The 21,095-nt window shown below is 40.8% G+C and overlaps 1 protein-coding gene across 7 annotated transcripts in view; it reads right to left on the bottom strand.

Moving 5' to 3' along the window:
• Positions 1-802: 802 nt before the first annotated feature.
• The window catches only part of Ankrd17 (ankyrin repeat domain 17), a 131,035-nt gene continuing 110,742 nt past the window's right edge, over positions 803-21,095 (bottom strand). For all 7 annotated transcript variants that reach the window (XM_052199396.1, XM_052199399.1, XM_052199398.1 and 4 more), the window contains 7 exons: positions 19,602-19,751; positions 14,848-16,481; positions 10,506-10,733; positions 5,467-5,715; positions 4,027-4,205; positions 2,905-3,069; positions 803-1,406 (listed from right to left, as the gene is read on the bottom strand). In XM_052199396.1, the coding sequence (XP_052055356.1) occupies positions 1,347-1,406; positions 2,905-3,069; positions 4,027-4,205; positions 5,467-5,715; positions 10,506-10,733; positions 14,848-16,481; positions 19,602-19,751 (2,665 nt within the window). In that variant the 3' untranslated portion in view covers positions 803-1,346. The remainder of the gene's footprint in view (positions 1,407-2,904; positions 3,070-4,026; positions 4,206-5,466; positions 5,716-10,505; positions 10,734-14,847; positions 16,482-19,601; positions 19,752-21,095) is intronic.

Raw genomic sequence — 21,095 nt, 5'->3', positions numbered from 1 at the left:
TCATGTGAGCTACTTTTCCATAGGAGACAGGGCAGGACACATATTCTTCTTGTATACATTATTGTTTATTGTTTCAAGTGGATGGAATATATAATTCCCACTGAGTAGTTTAGTGTGGCCCTGAATCACATATAAACAAGTTAAATGGAGACTTTAAATCTGTGTATTCATGGATTGACCGTAAATCATTTTGAAAACAAACCCAAACACTCCTTTCTGAGTCGGCCCAGGTTAGCTGCTCATCCTTTTCATTTCTACCAACAAGTGCAGAGAGAGAAGCCTTTCAAACTCAGACAGATGCTTGAAAAGGGAAAACTGCATGTCGACTCTCAGTGACCTGGAGGAGCCAATGTTAAGAATCAATATTATCCAATATAAAATATGCTGAAATCTTTAAAAATAAACAATATATGCTGACTGACAACTGTGGTGGCTTTTACATTGCTCAAAAGTGTCAAGTTTTCTTGTTAGAAGAGACCACTGTGCCACGAAGATGCTCCACGCTGCGTAGCAGCCGCTAGGGAAAGCCTTACAGGACAGTGTTCACTGTTGAGCAAGAGAGCCTTACTATGTAGTAATAGTGGAGTAATAGAGAGTACAAACTGAAGAGATATGTGTGCATGAGTTTGAAAAGTGTGACAAATTTAATAAAGACATGAAAAAAATCAGAAATTTCTTCTATCTGCCTTGCTACAAACAAACCCAGTAAGGAGTAAGATGGGTGTTTCGGAGCTAACGCAGGGAATATCCACTGATAATGCCCATCATTTTACTCTATGCTTAAATTATACAAGTAGAAAAGTGATGCTTATTAATAGTTTAATGTATGAAGGAGACATCCAGATTTCTGAATATGAAGGTACATATCTCACATGAACTTAAGTCTACATAGAGTAGAGCCTCTAGGCTGACATACTGAAATTCACTTTCTGCTTAGCCTCTCTGTTATGTAAACAATTGTACATTTATTTGCCATTCTAAAACTTCAGGATCAAGTTTACATAATTTTGCTAAATTTCCGTGTTTGCTCAGAAGCAGTTTACAGTACTAAACCCAACCAGCCAAAGAACAGCTTCAACAGAAAGTTATGTCCAAAGGAGAAGAGGGAAAGAAAGAAGAAAAATGATAAGAAAAAATGCTAACTAAGATAAAAACGGATGATGATGGAGAATTGGCTGTCACAAATGTTCACAGAAAATAGGTCAGTTAGTAAGTTCTTCTGCAAAAAGCCTACACACTTCAGTCAAGCACATCAGTAGAATGATTTGGGAGCATAAAAATGTTTCTCGGCCACTTGTGATTTCCTCTGAATGAAAGGAATCTGCAGGCTAACAGGCTTATCCTCATCAGCCAAGCTGGTTCATGTGCACACTGTTCATGTGAGGTGCCCAAGGTCCGGTCCATACCTACAAACAGAGCATTCATGTCATCAAATACAAATCAGGCAGATACTTAGGTTAAGATAATGCACTTAGAATCAATGAAACATCTATGGACTAAGACAACATAATCTTATCCATTCTTCAACATATAGCCATATTTGGCCACACATTTAGCCCTAACAAAGAAAAGGAAATACTCTTCTGTACTTCCTCATCTGTATAGTTACCCTCATCTGTATAGTAAGTCTCAAGGACAGCTTGGGCTACTTGAGACCTTGTCAAAGAGCCGAAAGAGAAGAACAAAAGGCTGGGCCTGCAGAGATGCCTCTGTAAGGCACAAGAGGCACTTGCAGAGGACGTGAGTTGATGCCCAGAGTTACATGGCACCTTTTAACTAATGGCCTATAATTCTGGTTCCAAGAACCTCTCCTGGGCTCCAAAGGCACAAAGCATGCATGTGATACAGAAATACATGCAGGCAACACACACACACACACACACACACACACACACACACACACACACACACACTTTCTCACAAACTGGAAAAAAAATCACTTAAAAACTACAATTTCTGAACACTGGATAAATACAACATGTAACACCCAGGGAGTGGGGAAGGGGGGTAAAAATAAAAAGCTGTAGCACATTAGGAAATACTGGAGAAAAAAACAATAATGTTGCACCCATGACTGGGAATGAGTCTGGGAAGTTGAGAATGCTAAGCATGTGTCCGGTCACTAACTACACCTTCTAGTTCCCAAGTCTGCTCTACTTGCTTCCCTTTCTTTTTGAAATCCTAACAAGAAGAGATGCTCACACAACTTTAAAACTACTTAACATACAGACTGCTCTGAAAGGACGATTATTATACTGAACAGACACCAAAGCAACCTAAGCATCAGACAAGTGTGGTTCCTTATTCCATTTATCCCGGGACCTGGGAGGCTGAAGCAGTTGTAGCTTAAGTTTGGGGACAGCCTGGGTGAGTCTTACAAAAGATGTAAAGATACATTATGCCCCAAAACAACTGTACAATCATTACTCTAGGTTTTCATACACTGTAAAGCTCTTAACACAGTAGCAAATTCTAATGTTAATAATTTCACATGAAGATCACTTTGCATCTTAGAATTTTGTTTTATTTTTGAAAACAGGGCCTTACTATGTATGTAACCCTAGATGGCCTGGAACTCTCCATATAAATCAGGCAAACACATAACTTATGTGAAGATCCTCCTGCTGAAGTGTTGAGATTAAAGATGTGTACTACCACAGCCAGCTATGTAATTGAATTCTACATATCATCTGCTACAGAATAAAACATAAAAAGAACTTCTTATAATTAATTTAAAAGTTGTGAGTACCATTTTACAAAGCTTTCTGATGAATTTCAGCTGTAGTCAATGTCCTCCCCTGGCTGTCTTCACTGTGCTCTAAAGCTACCGAGGTTCACCTAAATTCTATTTGCTTCATATTTTGTAAACATGTAAGTGACTGCTTGCGGAATAATCAATCTTACCGTTTGAGGACCATTGTTTTCTGTGGAACTTGAAACCATCTTTATCAGTGAATTCCAAGAAGGTTCTGCAGAATGAGGGCCATTAAATATGGGTCCTGCAGCACCATCAGGGATAGGTGCTACTGGAGGAAGCATTGCATTCCCATATACAGAAAAAGGCATACTCTTAAAGAAAGGGGATAAAGAGAAAGAGAGAGATTAATATCCAAGTCATTATTTTCTTATTAGCCTACCTCTGATAAACAATACAAATCCTGTAAGGAATATGTGGAGAGAACTTTGTCACAGAAAACAAAAAGAGGCATTGGCAAAGGCAGTCCGGTTAATAGAGTGAGTTTCAGGCCAGCCAGATACATACATACCCCATGAAAAACCCCAAAACAAAACCAAATAACAACAACAAAAAACCATAAACAAAACAAAAAGAAAAGTTTTAGGGCCAACAGCCCTAAAACTGACTTTAAAATCTCAATCGACTTTATGAATTTATAGGTTATTCACAGAACCTAGAAATTATTCTCTGATATAAACTTATTTATCTAGGCATGGTGGCCAAGGCTTTCAAACACAGAGTTTCAGACCAGCCATAGCTACCTGTTGAGACCCTGTCCCACAAACAAAAATCTTACAAAATAAAAAACAAGTAGAAAGTAATTCCTAGTCCCATGAAGGGTTTTACGTGGGCTGGAGAGATGGCTTAAGAGTTAAAAGTGTTTGCTGCTCTTACAGAATACCTGAGTTCAGTTCTTAGCTTCTATTTTTGATGGCTCACGGTTTCCTGTAATTCCAGCTCTAACCAATCCAATGCCCTCTTTGGCCTCAGTGGGCATCTGCATTCATGTGCACATACATATTCACATGTACACATAAGTAAAAATAAAAATCTAAAAAAACCAAAATAAACAACAAACCACAACCAAAACAAACCAACAAACGACTGTTGAAATAAATAAAGTCCCCTAAATGGCTAGAAAAACTATCTTAGCCAGTCTGACCGGTCAAGCTCAAGAAAGATTTCATGGCTTATGCACTTGGAAATGAAAGATGACGAGGAATAAATAGGAGCGAACAAACAAACGAACAAAATTATTTTCTAATAATGAAAATATGTATTTAAATTACCCCAACTTTAGGGAAGTCCATGTATCCTGCAGGAACATGCTGATGGAATGTACCAGAAGGAGTTACAATTCCTGTACTATCTCGCTCCATTGCTTGATGCTGTGAAAACACTCCTGGGTCAGACATTGGCCTGTGAATCATGGGATTTCCCATCCCAGGGTTACACCAGTCCACTTTGTCTGAGAGAAAAGAAAGTCAGAAACAAAAGTTGATAACATTCCAAATCAAGATACAGTTAAAAAAAAAAAAAAAAAGAAATACTTTATAATTCTTATTTTAACTTATGCCAAATTGTGAATTCCTTCAAAATAATCTATTTTTGTTACGCTTACAACAGTATTTCCACATTGCTTAGTGAACAGTATCATAAAACATAACAAAAAAATTACACATCATTAGAAATGCCTGGTATAGTAAACACATGGAATTGCTTTCATCACTGTAAGTCTGTGAGAAGAAACTATATCCTACAGATCCATGGCATTAATGAGCATGTTCCCTTAGAAATGAATATGATATGAACTCATCCCTAATGAAGTGAAATGAGAGGGAGAAATAAGAAAATCTACTATAATATGATTTCTAAAGTAAAATGTTTGAAGAAATAAGATGCCAATGATTTCATATTGTGAAGTCGTCACAAATGGCACTAATTCATATAAAGATAGCATAATACACAAAAGAATCGCGTTAAATATTCTAACAATGCAACTGGACTACATCAGTTATTTGAGAGGGCTGTCTTAAGAAATCTTGACCATGAGTGATGTTAATGGACAGTGGAGGATTCACATGAGAAACCCCTTAAACAAACATTTATTCACTTAAATAGCAATAGCAGCAACAATGACTACAACCAAACTACAAAAGAAAAATCAAAGCTACAAAGAAGCCAAAAGGTCTGGCAAAATGAAAATACAAATAGGCTTCTGCAGGACAAGGTAGCAAACACCTGTAATCCAGTACTGGGACGTGAAGGCAAAAGGACCCAGGTCTAGCCTCACTGATGTAGTTAGTTCAAGGACACTACAGTATACTGGAGACTCTCTTAATAAACCAAAGCTGTTTATGTGCATGAGATTATTTTCAGAGATGAGTAAGTGCAGAGTTTGGAAAGAGCACATGAAACCAGAACTAAAAGAAGATGATGGTTGGACTAACGGAAGAGACAGAAATGGAGATCCTTTAAAGGAATGATGAGGGCTGGGCAGATGGTTCAATCCCGAGCACCCAGACAGCAGCTAACAACTGGCTGCACCCCCAGTTTCAGGAGACCCAATACTCTCACCTAGCGTCCTCTGTCACCAGGCATTCAAACGTTGCATAGACACACATGCACCACACATAAAAGTAAAATCTCAAAATATTAAATGTGAAATTGATTAAAAAATATTTTAGCTAAATAAATGAACTTCATTTCCAGTAACATGCATAACCTACCTTGACTGCCACCAATCCCTTCAAAGGACCAGATGCCGCTATGTCCTACTGACGTAGACAAATTACTCCCGATCACAGATGGGGCTGAAGTTCCAGTTTGCCTGATCCGTGCAGACCGCTCAGTCCCAATCGGGACTGGAACTTTCCTGTCCTGAGAGACACTGCTGGGCTTTTCGGACCCTAAAGGTACTGAGGATGAGGCAGGAGACTGTGCACGAACTCCAGAAGATACAGTCTGTGTTGGAGACTCTGGAAGAAGATATTTTGAAATAGTATACAGGTACTCTGTAAAATATTTAATTTCCAAAACCAAATCTTAAACTACACATTTTTCTGAGAGCTGAGATTTAGTATTACTTTTAATTCCCATACAAAGAAATCAGCTTGTGTACACCATATTCTTTGCTTTTACCCCCTTACTCCCATCACTGTCTCGTCCTTCTCCTCCTTCCTCAACAGCCTCTTTCTTGCTTTGAAATAATTTTCTCTTCTGTTTTAAGAAGAATGCTTAAGCTGAGTATGATGGTGCACATTTGCAATCATAGAGCTACAGGTGTAATCCAGATGACTGCAGCCAGGCATGCTGGGGCAAACCTTTAATCCCAGCCTTCAGGAGACAGAGACAGCAGGATATCTGTGACTTCAAGAACAGAATGTCTACATAGTAAGTTCAGGACAGCCAAGGCTACATAATGAAACCCTATCCCAAACAAAAGAAAATACAGGATGACTAAAAGTTCAAGGCAACGCTACACTACAAAATAAGACTCTGTCTTTAAAAGCAACATTTGTGGAACTTAAGATCTTATCAACAATAACTATTTAGTTCAATGATATAGTGCTTGCTTACCTGGCATTCATGAGGCCCTGAGCTCAACTCTTAATACCCACCACCCAACACACATGCTTTATAAAAAGCCCAAGGACTTTATGTTAGACTATAATGATCTCAATGCTACAAAGTGGCAAACTACTCACTTAATAAATCACCATCTTATTATTTAATCATGCCAATATCTGCTGCTAATATAAAAACATTTAAAACAATAATGTTTAAATTAAGTACATGCCCACTAAGCCCAGGCTGGCATTGATCCCCTCTGTATAGCTAAGTATACTAATTATTTGTGTGTCTAAGTGTGATAATTGCACATGTTTCTGTGTAGGTGTGCATGGCATAGGAGGATGCTGGTATCCATCCTGTTCAATTACTCTGCCCTTGAGACAGGGATTCTCAGTGAAACTGGAGCTAGGTTAACAAGAAGCAAGGCCTAGGAATTCTTTTCTTTGTTCTACCATTCACAGTTCAGAGTTATAGGCAATAGTGCAGCCCTCCCTGCCTTGCTTTTCCTTGGTGTTGGGATCTGCACACAGGTCCTTACTGGGTCAGCAGCATGCCAGTTCCTAGCTGTGGCCACGGACAGAGCTTCAGGTTCTTCCTGAGTACTAGGTGTTGAGAGTATACCTATAATCCGCCACCGTGCCTGGTTACGAGGTGCTAGGAATCCAATACAAACGCTGTGTGTGCTAGGCAAGCCCTGTATCGTCTGAGCGGCTGCCCCAGTTCCCTCAAACAGTGTTCTTCGAAAACAACTGGGTTCTGTGTTGAAGCACTCTGAATGAGACTGACTTTAAACTCAGAGGATCAAATACATAGTTTCAAATCAGTACAAGATTAGGTAAGATTAGAAGGTCTGGTCTTGTTGAAGGTATGTCACTGGGGATGAGTGTGATTCAAGGTAGGTAGAATTTTATAGATATTATCTCAAAAACAAAAAACATAAACAAAACAAAAATTCAAATACCAACACCCCCCCCTACCCCCCAAGTTTCCAGGCTAGTTTGTGTCTTGGCCCCTTCCCGTGGAAGAGTTCTGCACTCCTGGCTACTGTTCCAGCACCATGCCTCCTAGTCTGCTGCCACGCTCCCTGGCAGAATATTTCTGGACTCTCACTCTCTCTATAATCTGTTTCTTCTTTAAGTTCCCTTGGTCATAGTGTCTCTCCACAGAAAGAAAATAGTAATTAAAACAGAAAAAAGTAGGTAATTGGGGATGGGCTAAATTGCTGCAAGAGACCTGGCTGGACTCCTAGCAGGGTTGTGCAAACAGTCCGGCTGAGAGCTGTGCTGACTGTGGAGGCCTGGCTCCACTGGCTCCAGGGCATTCAGAGGGAAGAACATTATTAGCGCAGTTGAGTAGAGATCCTCCATATGATTCTCACAAAATAATGCAGCTTTTCTTTCTTTCTTGCACATATCATAACAATCTGCCTGAAAATAACTGAGGAGTTTTGGAAAAATTTCACCGGCTGAAGAGATGTCAGGATAGCCTAATACTGATTTTTCACTAGGTTATTTAGGAATCTTTCATGCAGCATTACAATGAAAAAGAGAAGGCTGGGCAAGAATAAATGCAAACTTTGAACAGAAAAAGGTAACCAAGGAATTTAATGCTGGACCAAGTCTGAGAGAATAGGAGAGGTTTTATAGAGGATGGAAGAAGTGGAGCCTCAGAGCCAGCCTCCTCGCAGGTAATTACCTTCCCACTTGGATAAAGAAAATGCACAAGGAAAGCTGTGCGGCAACAGATTAATGCAAATGTAATTGAAGGACAGGTCAGTTTCTATCCTAAGCAAGCAGTAGGATTTGGTAGCTTAGGCCAAATGTGGTTCTGGCTTGTGAACTTTCCTCCTTGGTTAGGAAAGCCATAAAGTCAGGTGTGTGGACAGGGTGTGTAACCAGACCAAAAGAGAAGTCTGTAACAGTCAGCAAGGCTGGGAGGGCACACTGGCTTAAGTGCATTGACAACATATTGGAGATTTGATTTTTCAAATCGTATGCAATTTGATTTTTGATTTTATAGGGGGTTATAAATTAGAGACTGCCTTGAGTCTCAGAAGAGACCTTGGACAATTAAACAATTTTGAGACTGAAACTGGGGGATTTCGAAGTTGTATTAAGTGTTTTGTGGGCTGGAGAGAAGGCTCAGCGGTTAAGAGCTCTTCCAAAGGTCCTGAGTTCAATTCCTAGCAATCACATGGTGGCTCACAACTATCTGTCATACGATCTGATGCTCTCTTCTGGTGTCTGAATACAACTACAGTATACTCATATACATCAAATAAATAAATGTTAAAAAAAAAAAAAGTGTTTTTGTATTCTGCTGTGGCCACAAGTCTATGGGGCCACGGAGAGAAATGTGGTGAGTGAGACTGGCCACCAGAGACTCTTATGTGTCTCCAGTTGTTAGAACTGTTTGAGCAGGATGAGAAGTGTGGCCTTGTTTTAAGAGGTGTGACACTGGTGATAGGCAGAGGTTTCGAAGGCTATCATTCCCATCTAGTGTACCCCACTGTATCATATGCTCATGGATGAAATCTGAGCTTCAATAAGACCCCAGGTCTTATTGAGCTTATTGACCTTGCCCACCTGCGGCCATGCACCTCACCATGGTGGTCGTGAACTCTAACCACCCCGACTACAGGTTCCCTATAAGCTCTTTTGTAAGTTGCCTTGGTCATGTTGTCCTCACAGCAATAGAAAAGTAACTTGGACAGTTGTAAGCAAAGCAAAGGAATCCTCCAATGAAGTATAGCTTAGGGGGAGAAAAGCCACTTGACACCAGGCTGCTATATACAGGACTTTACCCATGCCTATAAAATATTAATTGGAAGGAATTCCTCATCTTTGGATCAACAGTACTGTTGGCAATCCACAACAGTGGATCATCTAATCATCTAATCGTCTTAAAATAATGGGGGCAAGGTGCACTGGAGAGTTGTCTCACAGCCACACACAATGGGTTTTGTTTGGTTTTGGTTTGCTGATACAGTTTTGGCAAGTTTTCAATTTACACTCCCTTGTCCCTCAGCCTTGCAAGCCTAGAATCAGGGGGTACACACTATTAACACAAGCTGTGAGCCTTAACATTGCTACTTTGTATATGCCAATTAGAAATTCATTTTTTTATATATTACTGATAAACAATTAAAAGCAGAGTGGTGGTGGCAGTACAATCCAAACACTGGCTAACCTGGCTCACAGAGTGAGTTCTAGCATAGCTAGGTATCAACAGAGAAGCCTTGACTCAAAAAATCAAAACCAACAAAAAGCCAGGGGATGGTGGCACATGCTTTCAATCCCAGGACTTGGGATCTGAGTTTGAAGCTAATTTGGACTCCACAGAGTGAGCTCCTGGACAGCCAGCACTACACGGATAAAATTTAAAAGGTGGGGAAAAAAAGTTTGTGTTATCTATACAGATGAATGTTGGTATTTGCATTAGAGACGGTTTTTACATTATTGCCTGAATGCTTTGGAATTTACTATAGGCTATCTGAAATACAAATTCACCTACCTTGGTCTCTAAAGGAGCTGGAATTACAACTATGTCCCATAATGCTAGGCTCTCTAGTCACATGTTTTATAAAGCTAGAAATCATTCCCATCACTAGTCATATCTGAAGAATAAATGTAAACTGAGAATGAGTAGGTGTGCTCAAATGGTAGAGCACATGCCTCGTTGCAGGCAAGACACTCTGGTTTCCATGCACCATTCAAAACATAGGCTTTAAAGCACTTTTGAAAGATTTTTGCCTTCATTTATGTATGTGCATCTCATGTGTGCCTGGTGCTCACGAAGGTCAGAAAAGGGGTCAGATGCCCTGGAATGGGAGTTGCAGACAATTATAAGCCAGCAACTAAGTGCTGGGATCAAAAGTGGGTCCTCCAAGAGTAGCAAGTGATCTTAACTACTGAGCCATCTCTCTAGCCCCAATAAATGGTTTAAAAACTATAAATTTTATAGAAATTACACAGACTGTTAAGAGTTAGAAATTATACTCCTATGACAGTAAAATTATAGTGAGTGAAAAATTTGGAATGAGCAGAAGTAGCACAGGAATGTGCTTCTAGCTTGTGGGACCTAGAAGCAGTGGGTCTGAGGCTAGCCTAGTGTAGAGGACAGCCTGCCTCCAATGCAAACTTGCCCTTCTTGCTTTTAAGGAAATGCCTTCTTCCTCTGGGACACAGACACTTACCATTTGATGCTGATGAACATGGAGTCAACAAACTAAGTGGGGAAAAATGCTGTCGGTTAAAGTTAGCAGCAGCAGGCGCTCCTCCAAGGGGTGCTCCTCCAAGGGGTGCTCCTCCAAGGGGTGCTCCAGGCCCATACATCTGACCTCCTGAAAGACTTGATGCAAAGTTTCCCAAATGTGTAGAAGAAGGTGTTACAGAACCATATGGTGTGTCCATGTTGACAATACCTGTAATGTAGAAGACCATCATTACTTACAGTAATCATCCCCGAAGAGGAGGGGGCTAGAAAGTATTCAGTTAATTAAGAAGGAGGGAGGGAGGAAGGAAGAAATGGAGAGAGGGAGGGAGGGAGAGAAGAAGGGAGAGAGGGAGGGAGAGAAGAAGGGAGGGAGGGAGGGAGGGAAGAGAGAGAGGGAGGGAAGGAAGAGAGAGAGGGAGGGAGGGAAGGAAGAGAGAGAGGAAGGGAAGGAAGAGAGAGAGGAAGGGAGGGAAGGAAGAGAGAGAAGGAGGGAGGGAGGGAGGGGGAGAGGGAAGAAAGGGAGGGAGAGAGGGAGGAAGGGAGAGAGGGAGGAAGGGAAGAAGGGAGGGAAGAAGGGAAGAAGGGAAGAAAGGAGGAAGGGAGGGAGGAAGGAAGGGAGGGAGGAAGGGAGGGAGGGAGAGAGAAAGGGAGGAAGGAAGGGGGAGGGAGGGAGGAAGGAAGGAAGGAGGAAGGGAATAAGTTGACACCCTCTTCTGGAGTGTTTGAAGATAGCTATGGTATACTCACATATAATAAATAAATCTTTAAAAAAAAGAAAAGAAAAAAGAAAAAAGAAAAGAAAAGAGTTCCACTTGAGTCTAAAGTTTACTTCTGGCCGGGCAGCACTTAAAAGGCAGAGGCAGGCGGATTTCTGAGTTCGAGGCCAGCCTGGTCTACAGAGTGAGGTCCAGGATAGCCAGGGAAAAAACCCTGTCTTGAAAAACGAGAGAGAGAGAGAGAGAGAGAGAGAGAGAGAGAGAGAGAGAGAGAGATAGATAGATATCCTTAGCTGGGTGTGGTGGCAAATACTTGTAATGCAGGCATTTGAAGACAGTCAAGAGGGTCAGAGTAAGATGATCTTTGGCTACATAATAAATTCAAGGCCAGACTCACAATACGAGAAACTCTTTTCTCAAACACAGGCACATTCACATACCCGGAATCTCACATGGTCATACACATCTATAATCTCAAGGAGGCTGAGAATGGCCACAATTCATGCTTGACAGCTATAAAGAAAGATCCCTTTTCAAAAGCATTCCCTCGTGAAAAGAGATGAACAAAAGGATAATATGAATGAGGGGACAATATTTACTAGTCTGCATTCTATTCCTTAAAAAAAACTTTTTTTTAAAGAGCCACAAACTAGGAGCTGGTGATTAGTTCAGCAGTTGGAGCACTTGATATCCTTGCAGAGAACCTGAGGTTGGATCACAGCACCACAGGATGACGCACAACTAACTGCAACTCCAGCTGCAGGGAATCCAATCATCTTCTAGCTTCCCTGAGCAACAGGCAACTATTTGAGCGCACATATGCATGCAGTCAACAGGAAAACAGAATCACTCAAAAGATAAAGAATCACAAAAGATAAAGCCTGGCAGAGACAGCACAATCTATGTGACTTGGGAGTCCAGCCTAGTCTATAGTGAGTTCTAGGGTGGCAAGAGCTACACAGTGAGAACCTGTTTCACAATAAATAAAAATCAACAATGTGTAGTATAGGCAGATCTAAAGTTCACAATATTCTTTACATGTGTGCAGCACTACAATGGACTAAATTTTATTTAAAGAACAATTCTTTTTGAATTATACGTTCATGAGTATTTGCATGTCACATGGTCTCTGTCCCAATTACTTTTCCTATAAAGTATAAAACCAGCTATAAATAGTATAAGAATGAACAAAGATGCTATGTTAACACTTTTACTTAGAGAGCCCATGGTGTGGTAGCACAGGCCTATAATACTGGAAAGGTAGAGCCAGGTTCAAGACCTGCCTGTGCTAGATCCTTGTCAGGTTGATCAGGAAGAGCCCATCTTAAGAACAAAGAAACAGGAAGAGAAAGAAAATCAGTAATTGTCAAGGTACAGTGGTAAAAGCATTTAATCCTTCTACTGAAGAGGCAGAGGGTGGTGGAAATCTGGGTGAAATCACCAAATTTCATTCAGCCTGGACTAGCTAGCAACAGGCACCAGGGTACACAACAAAACCCTTCCTCAAATAAAAGACATTAGGAATCCCCCTCACCCTAAGCCAGCCTATGTAACAACAGTAAAACCTGTAACTCCAGAACATGGAAGGCTGAGAAACACACATTATGAATTCTGCCTGGTGATAGTGGTATACGCCTTTAATTCCAGAAGCCTCAAAAAACAAAATACAAACAGAATCAGATCATGTAAACCACAGACCATATAGTATGTCCATTTCTCATGGGGATTTTCTCAATTACTTGAAATGCTCAAACTAACCCACAACAGTTAGGATAGACTCGTTGCCAGGTGGTGGCAGCACATACTTTTAATCCCAGCACTTGAAGCACAGGCAGTTAGATCTCTTAGGTCAATGCCAGCCCAATCTACACTGAGTTCCAGGAGAGAGATGGTTTCAAAGAGAAACCCTGTCTCAAAAAAACAAAAAACAGGGTCTTCTCTCAGGAAAGAAATGAATTCAACACATAGCCAAGAACCACATTGAACCTAAAGTGCTAGAAATACAAAAGTATGTACTAACATGTTGTTTCAAAAGCACAATAGTTCTAAATGTAATCTGGCACCCTATACTGAATCCTAAAACAAGAAAAACAGCTACCTAAATACTGTAAAATCTATAGTCAACTGCCAAATACTATTTTTTTCTTTTGAGTATAAACACCAGAGTCACCTAAGATATTTACAAGAGAAACTACAATTTCTCTCTCTTTTATGAATCTAAAAGGTGACGCTAAAAATGCAGTAACAGAATTAGAAAATGTTTAGATCCTCTATAAATACCAGTGCTGTCCAAAAGAACTTCACTTAAAATAGAAATGTTCCATAATTTTGCTATCCAAATGGCAGCCAGTGGTCCACAGTACTTACAACTTGACAAAGAAGATAACAGTGTTATTTTTAGACAGGATAATACATACTATGTAGCCTGGCTGGCCTGGAGCTCATGAAGACCTGCCTGCCTCCGCCTTCCAAGGCTGGGATTAAAGGTATTCACCACTGTACCTGGTCAATTTTCATTGTCAAACAGAAATAAAAGATGTAGCAAATGGCTACATTAGATGGTGTAGCTGGACATCTTTCTCACTTAAAAAAGAAGACAAACAGAAATGAATTCCAATTTAATAAAATTGTTATTCAGTGTTTTCTAGCATGTTTTTATTAATGTAAAACTCTTGTTTTCTTTCCTTCTGAGACAGGATCTCATGTAGTCCTAATCAAGATCTGTATGCTAACACTAGCGGTTCTCCTACCAACTCCTTTCTACATACTGGGAATGCAGACACGCATCATCATGGCCTTTCCTGGTTTTGTGTTTTGTTTTCCCCCCAATATAGTGTATAACTTGAGCTTGGAGGTCTCTGTAATGGCGGCCTAAAACCTTGTGCTTTGGAAGTATCAGACTGATGTAAAGGATCTGAATTTGTCAATAATGAGGATTTTCCTGACAGGACAGATTCTGGTGCTGACTGAGTTTATGAAACAACAGGTCCTCCCCAGAGGAATGAGCATTAGTAAGGTTTTCAAACAATGTGCTAAGCAGCCTCCAACGCAAGACTACTCTCCTTCAGCCTCCCAAGTTGGTTCCATTCCTCAAAACATCCTTTAACCACCCCCTCCCACCCCCCACACGACTTTTTTCTCTGAGCAGGGGTAGGAGGGAAAATGAGACCTATTAACTTTATATGGGAAATTCAAGATAAAATTTACTATTAGCTTTTAAAAGATTTTAAAATAAAACCACTACACTAAATACTGCACATGATACCACAGTGTACTAAGGGACTGCATCCCTTCCACACGTGGGGTCTACCTCATTGATAAAGAAAAGTGCTCATCTAGCATGCATGAACCAAATGGGTTCAACCTATCACCACAAAAATAAAATCAAACTCTCTAAGGCTGGGCATACAGCAAACACCTTTAATCCCAGTGCTTCCAAAGCACAGGCTTGAAGTCAAGGCCAGGCTTGTCTACAATAGTGAGACAATGTCTCTGAAACAACAGCATTGCACCAAACCTCTCTATCCAAGTAGCTTATGCACAGAATTTCTCTATCATCTATGTCAAGTAGTAACTACATAATGTCAAACAAATAAATACACTTACCTGAGGGACTTGGAGCAGGTCTCTGTAATGGCGGCCTAAAACCTGGTGCTTTGGAAGTATCAGACTGATGTAAAGGATCTGAATTTGGCAAATACGAGGACTTTCCTGACAGCATAGATTCTGGTGTTGACTGAGATGAAACAACAGGTCCTCCCCAGAAGGCATGAGCATTAGTAGGGTTGTTTTCAAACAATGTGCTAAAGGGCCCAAACGGTAACGGGGCACTGAAGTTGGGAGCAACAGGCTTATTTGCTGGATGTACTGAACTCTGACAAGCACTTTGTGCACTTAAGGTCGAAGGTAGCTGGACAGAAGAGGGAACACTATGAGGTCTTTTAATGTGATTGACACTGAGGACTGCAACAGATGAATTCTGCACTGGAGCTGGGTTCTTGTGAGGGGCAGCTGTGCCATGAGAGGGTGGTCTAATAGCAGGGGCTTCCATTTTTGGAGGCTGGGAGCATCCCATCTGTGTTTGAGGCATAGGGTATGTCGCAGGCGCAGTAGAAGGCACCACCACTGGAGCAGAACTTGTTGCTGTAGGAGGAACAGTCATTCTCACATCCGGGGAAGGAACCTGAGACTGCTGAAGAGGGGGTCTTGGCTCCTGAGGAACAGATCCCGGAGGCTGCTGCTGTTGAGTGGAATGACCGGATGAGCTCCCAGAAGAACTGCTGCTGTGTGGCGGTCTACTGTTCACAGTTTCTACTGCTGGCGGACTACTTGCTTCCTGTTCGGAAGAAGATGCCCCTTTATTTGGGGATGCTGATCCACAATCCAAAGGGCTATTTCTAGAAACCCCTCCTGGCTGGGCTGGTGGTGATGGGGAAGATGGGGATGATACTGGATAGTGTTCTTTGGCAGTAGGCATGGGATATGTGGCGTTTGTGGGTGCAGTGCTGTTGTTGCTTGCTGTAGTTGTGACCGTTGTGGTTGTGGCATTGGATGTCTTCACAACCGTGACAAAAAGCTGCCTTCTGACTGAAGGAGAACTTGGACTGCCATTTGAAGTTGTACCAGGCGCGGCTGAAGCTGATGAACTGGTTGTCGTTGTTGGACTTGAAGTTAAAGAACCTGCTGAATTCACCTGAGAACCACTGCTGTTCTGATTGCTATGGCGAGGCACCATGTGAGGCTTAGGAGAGTTAGTAGCTCTGGCAGGGCTCAAAGGCCTGACAGGAAAAGGACCCCAAGTGGACTGAGCTGGTGGAAAAGTACCTCCAAAGTGGGTCATGGGCAACCTTGGTGGACGGATCTGCTGGAAAGTCTGAGCAGCAAGCAAAGCATGTGCAAACTGTGGAGGAGGATATGCTAATGGGAGAGAGACCGGAAAACCAGGCCTCACGTTAGTCACGGGGTTCTTAATGGTTTTGTGAGTGGATGCAGAAGAGATTGCAGGAACAGTGAGTGCTGTGGCAGTTTGAGATGTTGATGACAGAGCTACAGTTGTCATTTTAATTCCCATTAAGGAACTATTAGCAGCAGTGGTGGTAGGTGCTGATGACCCTATTTTGGAATTTGCTGAGGAGCTTTTCAAACGATTCTTTGGAATAAGTTCATCAATTTCTTTGTCTGGATCCTTGATCAAAGCATTGATCAACTGAGTTGCTTGTCTTGTTGATTCAGTGCCACCCCTGCCAAGTTGATCAACAGATAAAAACAAATGCCCCCAAAATTAGCCATAATTTCATTACTTTGTAGTAATATAGCCTATTATTCCTGTAGACATTTACAAACATATGCATGTGTAAACACACATGAAACAGGCAAACCAGACAGACAGACAGACAGACAGACAGACAGACAGACACACACACACACACACACACACACACACACACACACACACAGAAAGAGAGAGATAAGCCAAAGTGTGCAACAGCAATCTTCTCATCAATTTTAGGCATTCTTCAAATCATAAATTACCTTGAATTAATGCTAAGCTTCAGAAAACCGGCAACTTATATCTTCTTTCTTGGTGTGTGTGTGGAAGACATTGTCAAACTATCACAGCGAGCTGGGTACACCACCACTAACCTATGCAACCATCTCCACTAACCTTTGTTACCCATCATAAGTGACTTAAAAAAAAAGAAATGCCCATGTGTTTAACTGTTTAGACAGTTGTGAGCCACCACTAAGTGTTAGGAACCAGGAGGTCTTCTGCAAGAGCAGTACGTGCTCTTAACTCCTAAGCCACTGTCCTAGCCTTTATTTTTTTTTTAAAATGAAAAACTCATCTTCCCATTGTTTCCTTAGACTAAAATGTTGTTTCTCCTATTGTAACATGATTTATCATTAGGAAACTAGGATTATACATAAAAACTTGTGTGGCCTACAATAATATTTTAAAGCTAAATATGTGGTCAATAACTAGGACTGGTACTCAATGCCATTAGTACCAGCAGAAGAATGATCTGTGAGTTCCAGGCCAGTCTGAGTTACTTATTACAGCGGGTTTTAAAAGAAAAAGGGGAAAGAAAGAGAAGGTAAGCCTAGAGTGGTGGTGCAAGCCTTTCATCTTAACACTTAGGAGTGACACAGAGAAACCCTGCCTCAAAAAAGCTGATGAATACTTAAAACAATCTTAGTTAAAAAACTGAAATTATAGCTCATTGGCGAGAATTTAGATTCAATCTTTAACATTGTAAAATCAAAGAACAAAACACCAATGTTTAAGTAAAAGTGGAAAACTTTACAACTAAGCAAGGGCAGAGGATTTGATCTTTAATCCTAGTATCTGAGATAACAGTTTACTGCAGACTCCTAGATGGCTCCTCTATCAACAGCATCACAATCCCTTTGTGGGGCGGGGGGGGGGGGGGGGGGGGGGGGGGGGGGGGGGGGGGGGGGGGGAAGCTCTCAAAATAAGTGAGGAATTCCAACAATGTCAACAAGGACAGCAGCAAACTGGAATGTTGGCTCTTCAGGATAATGTCTGATTAAGCTTACATATGAAAACTGCAGGAACAAATGGCCTAGAAAGGGTATGCTTGCCTTTTCCCTGGATTCTGTAAGATGTGATAACCTTAGCTATTCTAGCAGAGGAAAAAGCAAGGAAGGAGGAAAAGGTGAAAATGAAATGGATTAAATGTCTCCTTAAAGAAAAAAGCCTACAAGCCCTAGTATATACCACAGTTGAGAACCCACTTTGCAGAAATGTACTTAAAATATAGCTATTTTAAGTACAGCTTTTTATATCCTTATAATCATATAAGCTATTATTTTTATTCTTAGAGTATTCAGCATATACATTTGATGAATTTTCAGATTAAATATTTACATTGCATTTACTGGTTACATTAGTAAGTTAAAATTCTAAGGATATCATTTCATAACAAAATATCAAAAGTAATTGACAGAAATTAACTCCCTGCTTTAAAATGTGTTAGGAATTTACTACTCAAGACTCCAGACAAAATTTTAATTATCTCAAATTTTCATAACATTACTTAAAACATGTCTTAAGAATGTGTTCATTAGAAAGGTCCTGAGAATGATGATATTCCCAAACACTCATATTTTGGGGGATGGGATGTGTATGTGGGAGATAAGGTCTCACTACAGAGCTCTGGCTGTCCTGGAACTCATTATGAAGAACAGGCTGACCTCAAACTCAGAGGTCTGCCTCTGCTGAGATTAAATACAACTCATAAACTGTCATAAAATTATAATCTTAAACACACAGGGCTGGGCAGATGCCTGTCATGGTTTGTTTATAAATGGCCCAGGGAGTGGCATTATTTAGAGGTATGGCCTTGTTGGAGTAAGTGCATTGCTGTAGCTGTGGGCTTTATGACCCTCACCCTAGCTGCCAGCAAGCCAGTGTTCTGTTGGCAGCCTTAAGATGAAGATGTAGAACTCTCAGCTCTGCTAGCAACATGCCTGCTTGGATGCCATCATGTTCTCGCCATGATGATAAGGGACTGACCACTGAATCTGTAAGTAAGCTCCAATTAGATCTTTGTGACTGCTCTTCACAAAGTCCTGAGTTCAAATCCCAGCAACCATATGATGATTCACAACCAGCCATAATGAGATCTGACACCCTCTTCTGAGGTGTCTAAAGACAGCTACAGTGTACTTATTTATAATAACAAATAAATCTTTGGGCCTGAGCGAGCAAGGTTAACCAGAGCTAATGGGGCCAACTGGAGTGAGTGGGGTTGACCTGAGCCAGCAGAGGCCCTAAATTCGATTTCCAGCAACTACATGAAGGCTCACAACCATCTGTACAGCTAGTATACTCATACACATTAAATACATATATACATACATCTTTTAAAAACACATTCATTAAAAACAAACAAACAAACAAACAAACAAACAAACAAACAAACGAGTTGCCTTGGTTATGGGATCTGTTCACAGCAGTAAAACCCTAAGACAATGTCTTAATGGATAAGAGTGCTTGCTGCACAAAGTCTAAGGACATGAGTTCAAATCCTCAACACCCATCTAAGAGCAGAGTATAGCCCATGTACAAATGTCTGTAACGTCTGCATTATTTATGGAAGAGGATCCTGGCAACTCTGGTAGGTCAGTATAGCCTAAACATCAAGCTTCAGGTTCACTATGTCAAGGGAGCAGGACAGTGAGAGACCATGAGAAAAGAAATTCTCTCGCCCCTGCAGCATGTGTGAGTGTACATACATTACTTACACACACACACACACACACACACTCAAATGGTTCTTATCCTGTTGAGCTACAGTACAATGAAACAGAGAGAAAGCTCAGAACCAAAGCTTCACCTTATAGTTATTATCCGGTCTCCAGTCTTGTCCTTCTGCTTGTCGATATCTATGTGTGCACCAGTACATTCCCGAATAGCATTGATATTACAGCCACCTCTTCCAATCACTCTGGATATTACAGTTGATGGAACAGATACTTTTTTGGACCTGTATAAAAGTTCAAAGATAAGTTAGTAAATTAAGATAAAACATTAGTGGTAATAATAAAAAGAAAGTTTTACTATTAAGTTTTTTTTTAAACTATAAATGGAAAATTGACTATTGTTTATTTAGCTTCTTGTATTTATTCTTTTGCTTTTAAATACCGGATAAATACAGGATCTGTTTCTTTGGGTGTATAAAAAAGTAGATTTTGCCTTGCCTCCAAAGTGTTGAGATTAAAGGTGTGAGCTACCACACCAGCTTTTATTATTTTCAATCCAGATAGACAAATAGGTCCCTTTAATCCCAATAATCTGGAGACAGATGGATCTCTGAATTCCAGGCTAGCCTAGTCTACACAGCGAGACCCTGTCTTAGGCTAGCTTTTCATGTCTTGTTGCTTTCTTGACTATCAGCCTATTATATCCCCGCAGCATACACTAGGTAGATATTTACTCTGCAAATTCTTGTGATACAAATTAACAGGGATGGTTATAGGATCGAATTTAGCCTAAAGGCCAAGAAAGGCATTTTGGAGGCACTTTTCTGTATGACTTAATTATTTCTAATGTTTTATCTGATATATAGTTCACTGAACTCAGAGGGGAAAAAGCCTACTAGAAATTAAAAGAAGAAAACCCACCTAAAGTAGTCTGTCAAGAGCTGGGAGTTGGTAGCAGGAAGATCAGTGTTATCAGTGGACACCAGGCCTGTACGGGCTGCATACGAAAGACTCTCTCTCTGTAGTCTAGGTTGGCTTCCAAGTCAAACAATCTTGTCTCCAACTCTCAAGTTCTTAGATTATACGCATGAATTATCATGCATTGCTTTGCAAAATTACAAGGATTTTTACATTTTACTGCAGGGCTCCCATGTGTCCGGGAGTACACGTGGAACTCACAGGACAACTCGGAAGAAATGGTTCAATTTATGTGTGTCTACCGGTGCTGGCAACTGAAAGCAGGTACTCTCTACAGCCCAAAAGAATTACAATTTTGTTTGTATGCTGTGAACAAATGTGGATCTCAAACACTTCAGGCTGGCCTCAAACTTACCATGTAGCTGAGGATAACATTAAACTACTGATCTTCCAGTGCTTCCATCCTAAGTTTTATGATTACAGGCATGTGCTACCTCGCACATTTATCTTCAAATTGGTGAAAGGTATATAAGCTGGGGAGATTGTTCAGAGGCAGAGAGCACTGCCCTAGCACCTGGGAGGCCCTTGGTTTTTATCACCATTGCTGATGTAAATTATTAACAAGACGATTAAAGCAGAGTTCATGAAGTCATTCTAGCGGGGCATGGTGGCAATCTCAGAACTCAGGCGGTAGAATGTAGTGGTTCCTA

This window comes from Apodemus sylvaticus, chromosome 11 (assembly GCF_947179515.1).
Source record: "Apodemus sylvaticus chromosome 11, mApoSyl1.1, whole genome shotgun sequence".
Taxonomy (NCBI): Eukaryota; Metazoa; Chordata; class Mammalia; order Rodentia; family Muridae; genus Apodemus; species Apodemus sylvaticus.
The sequence above is the reverse complement of the archived record's forward strand: the minus strand, read 5'-3'. Positions and strand labels throughout refer to the sequence as shown.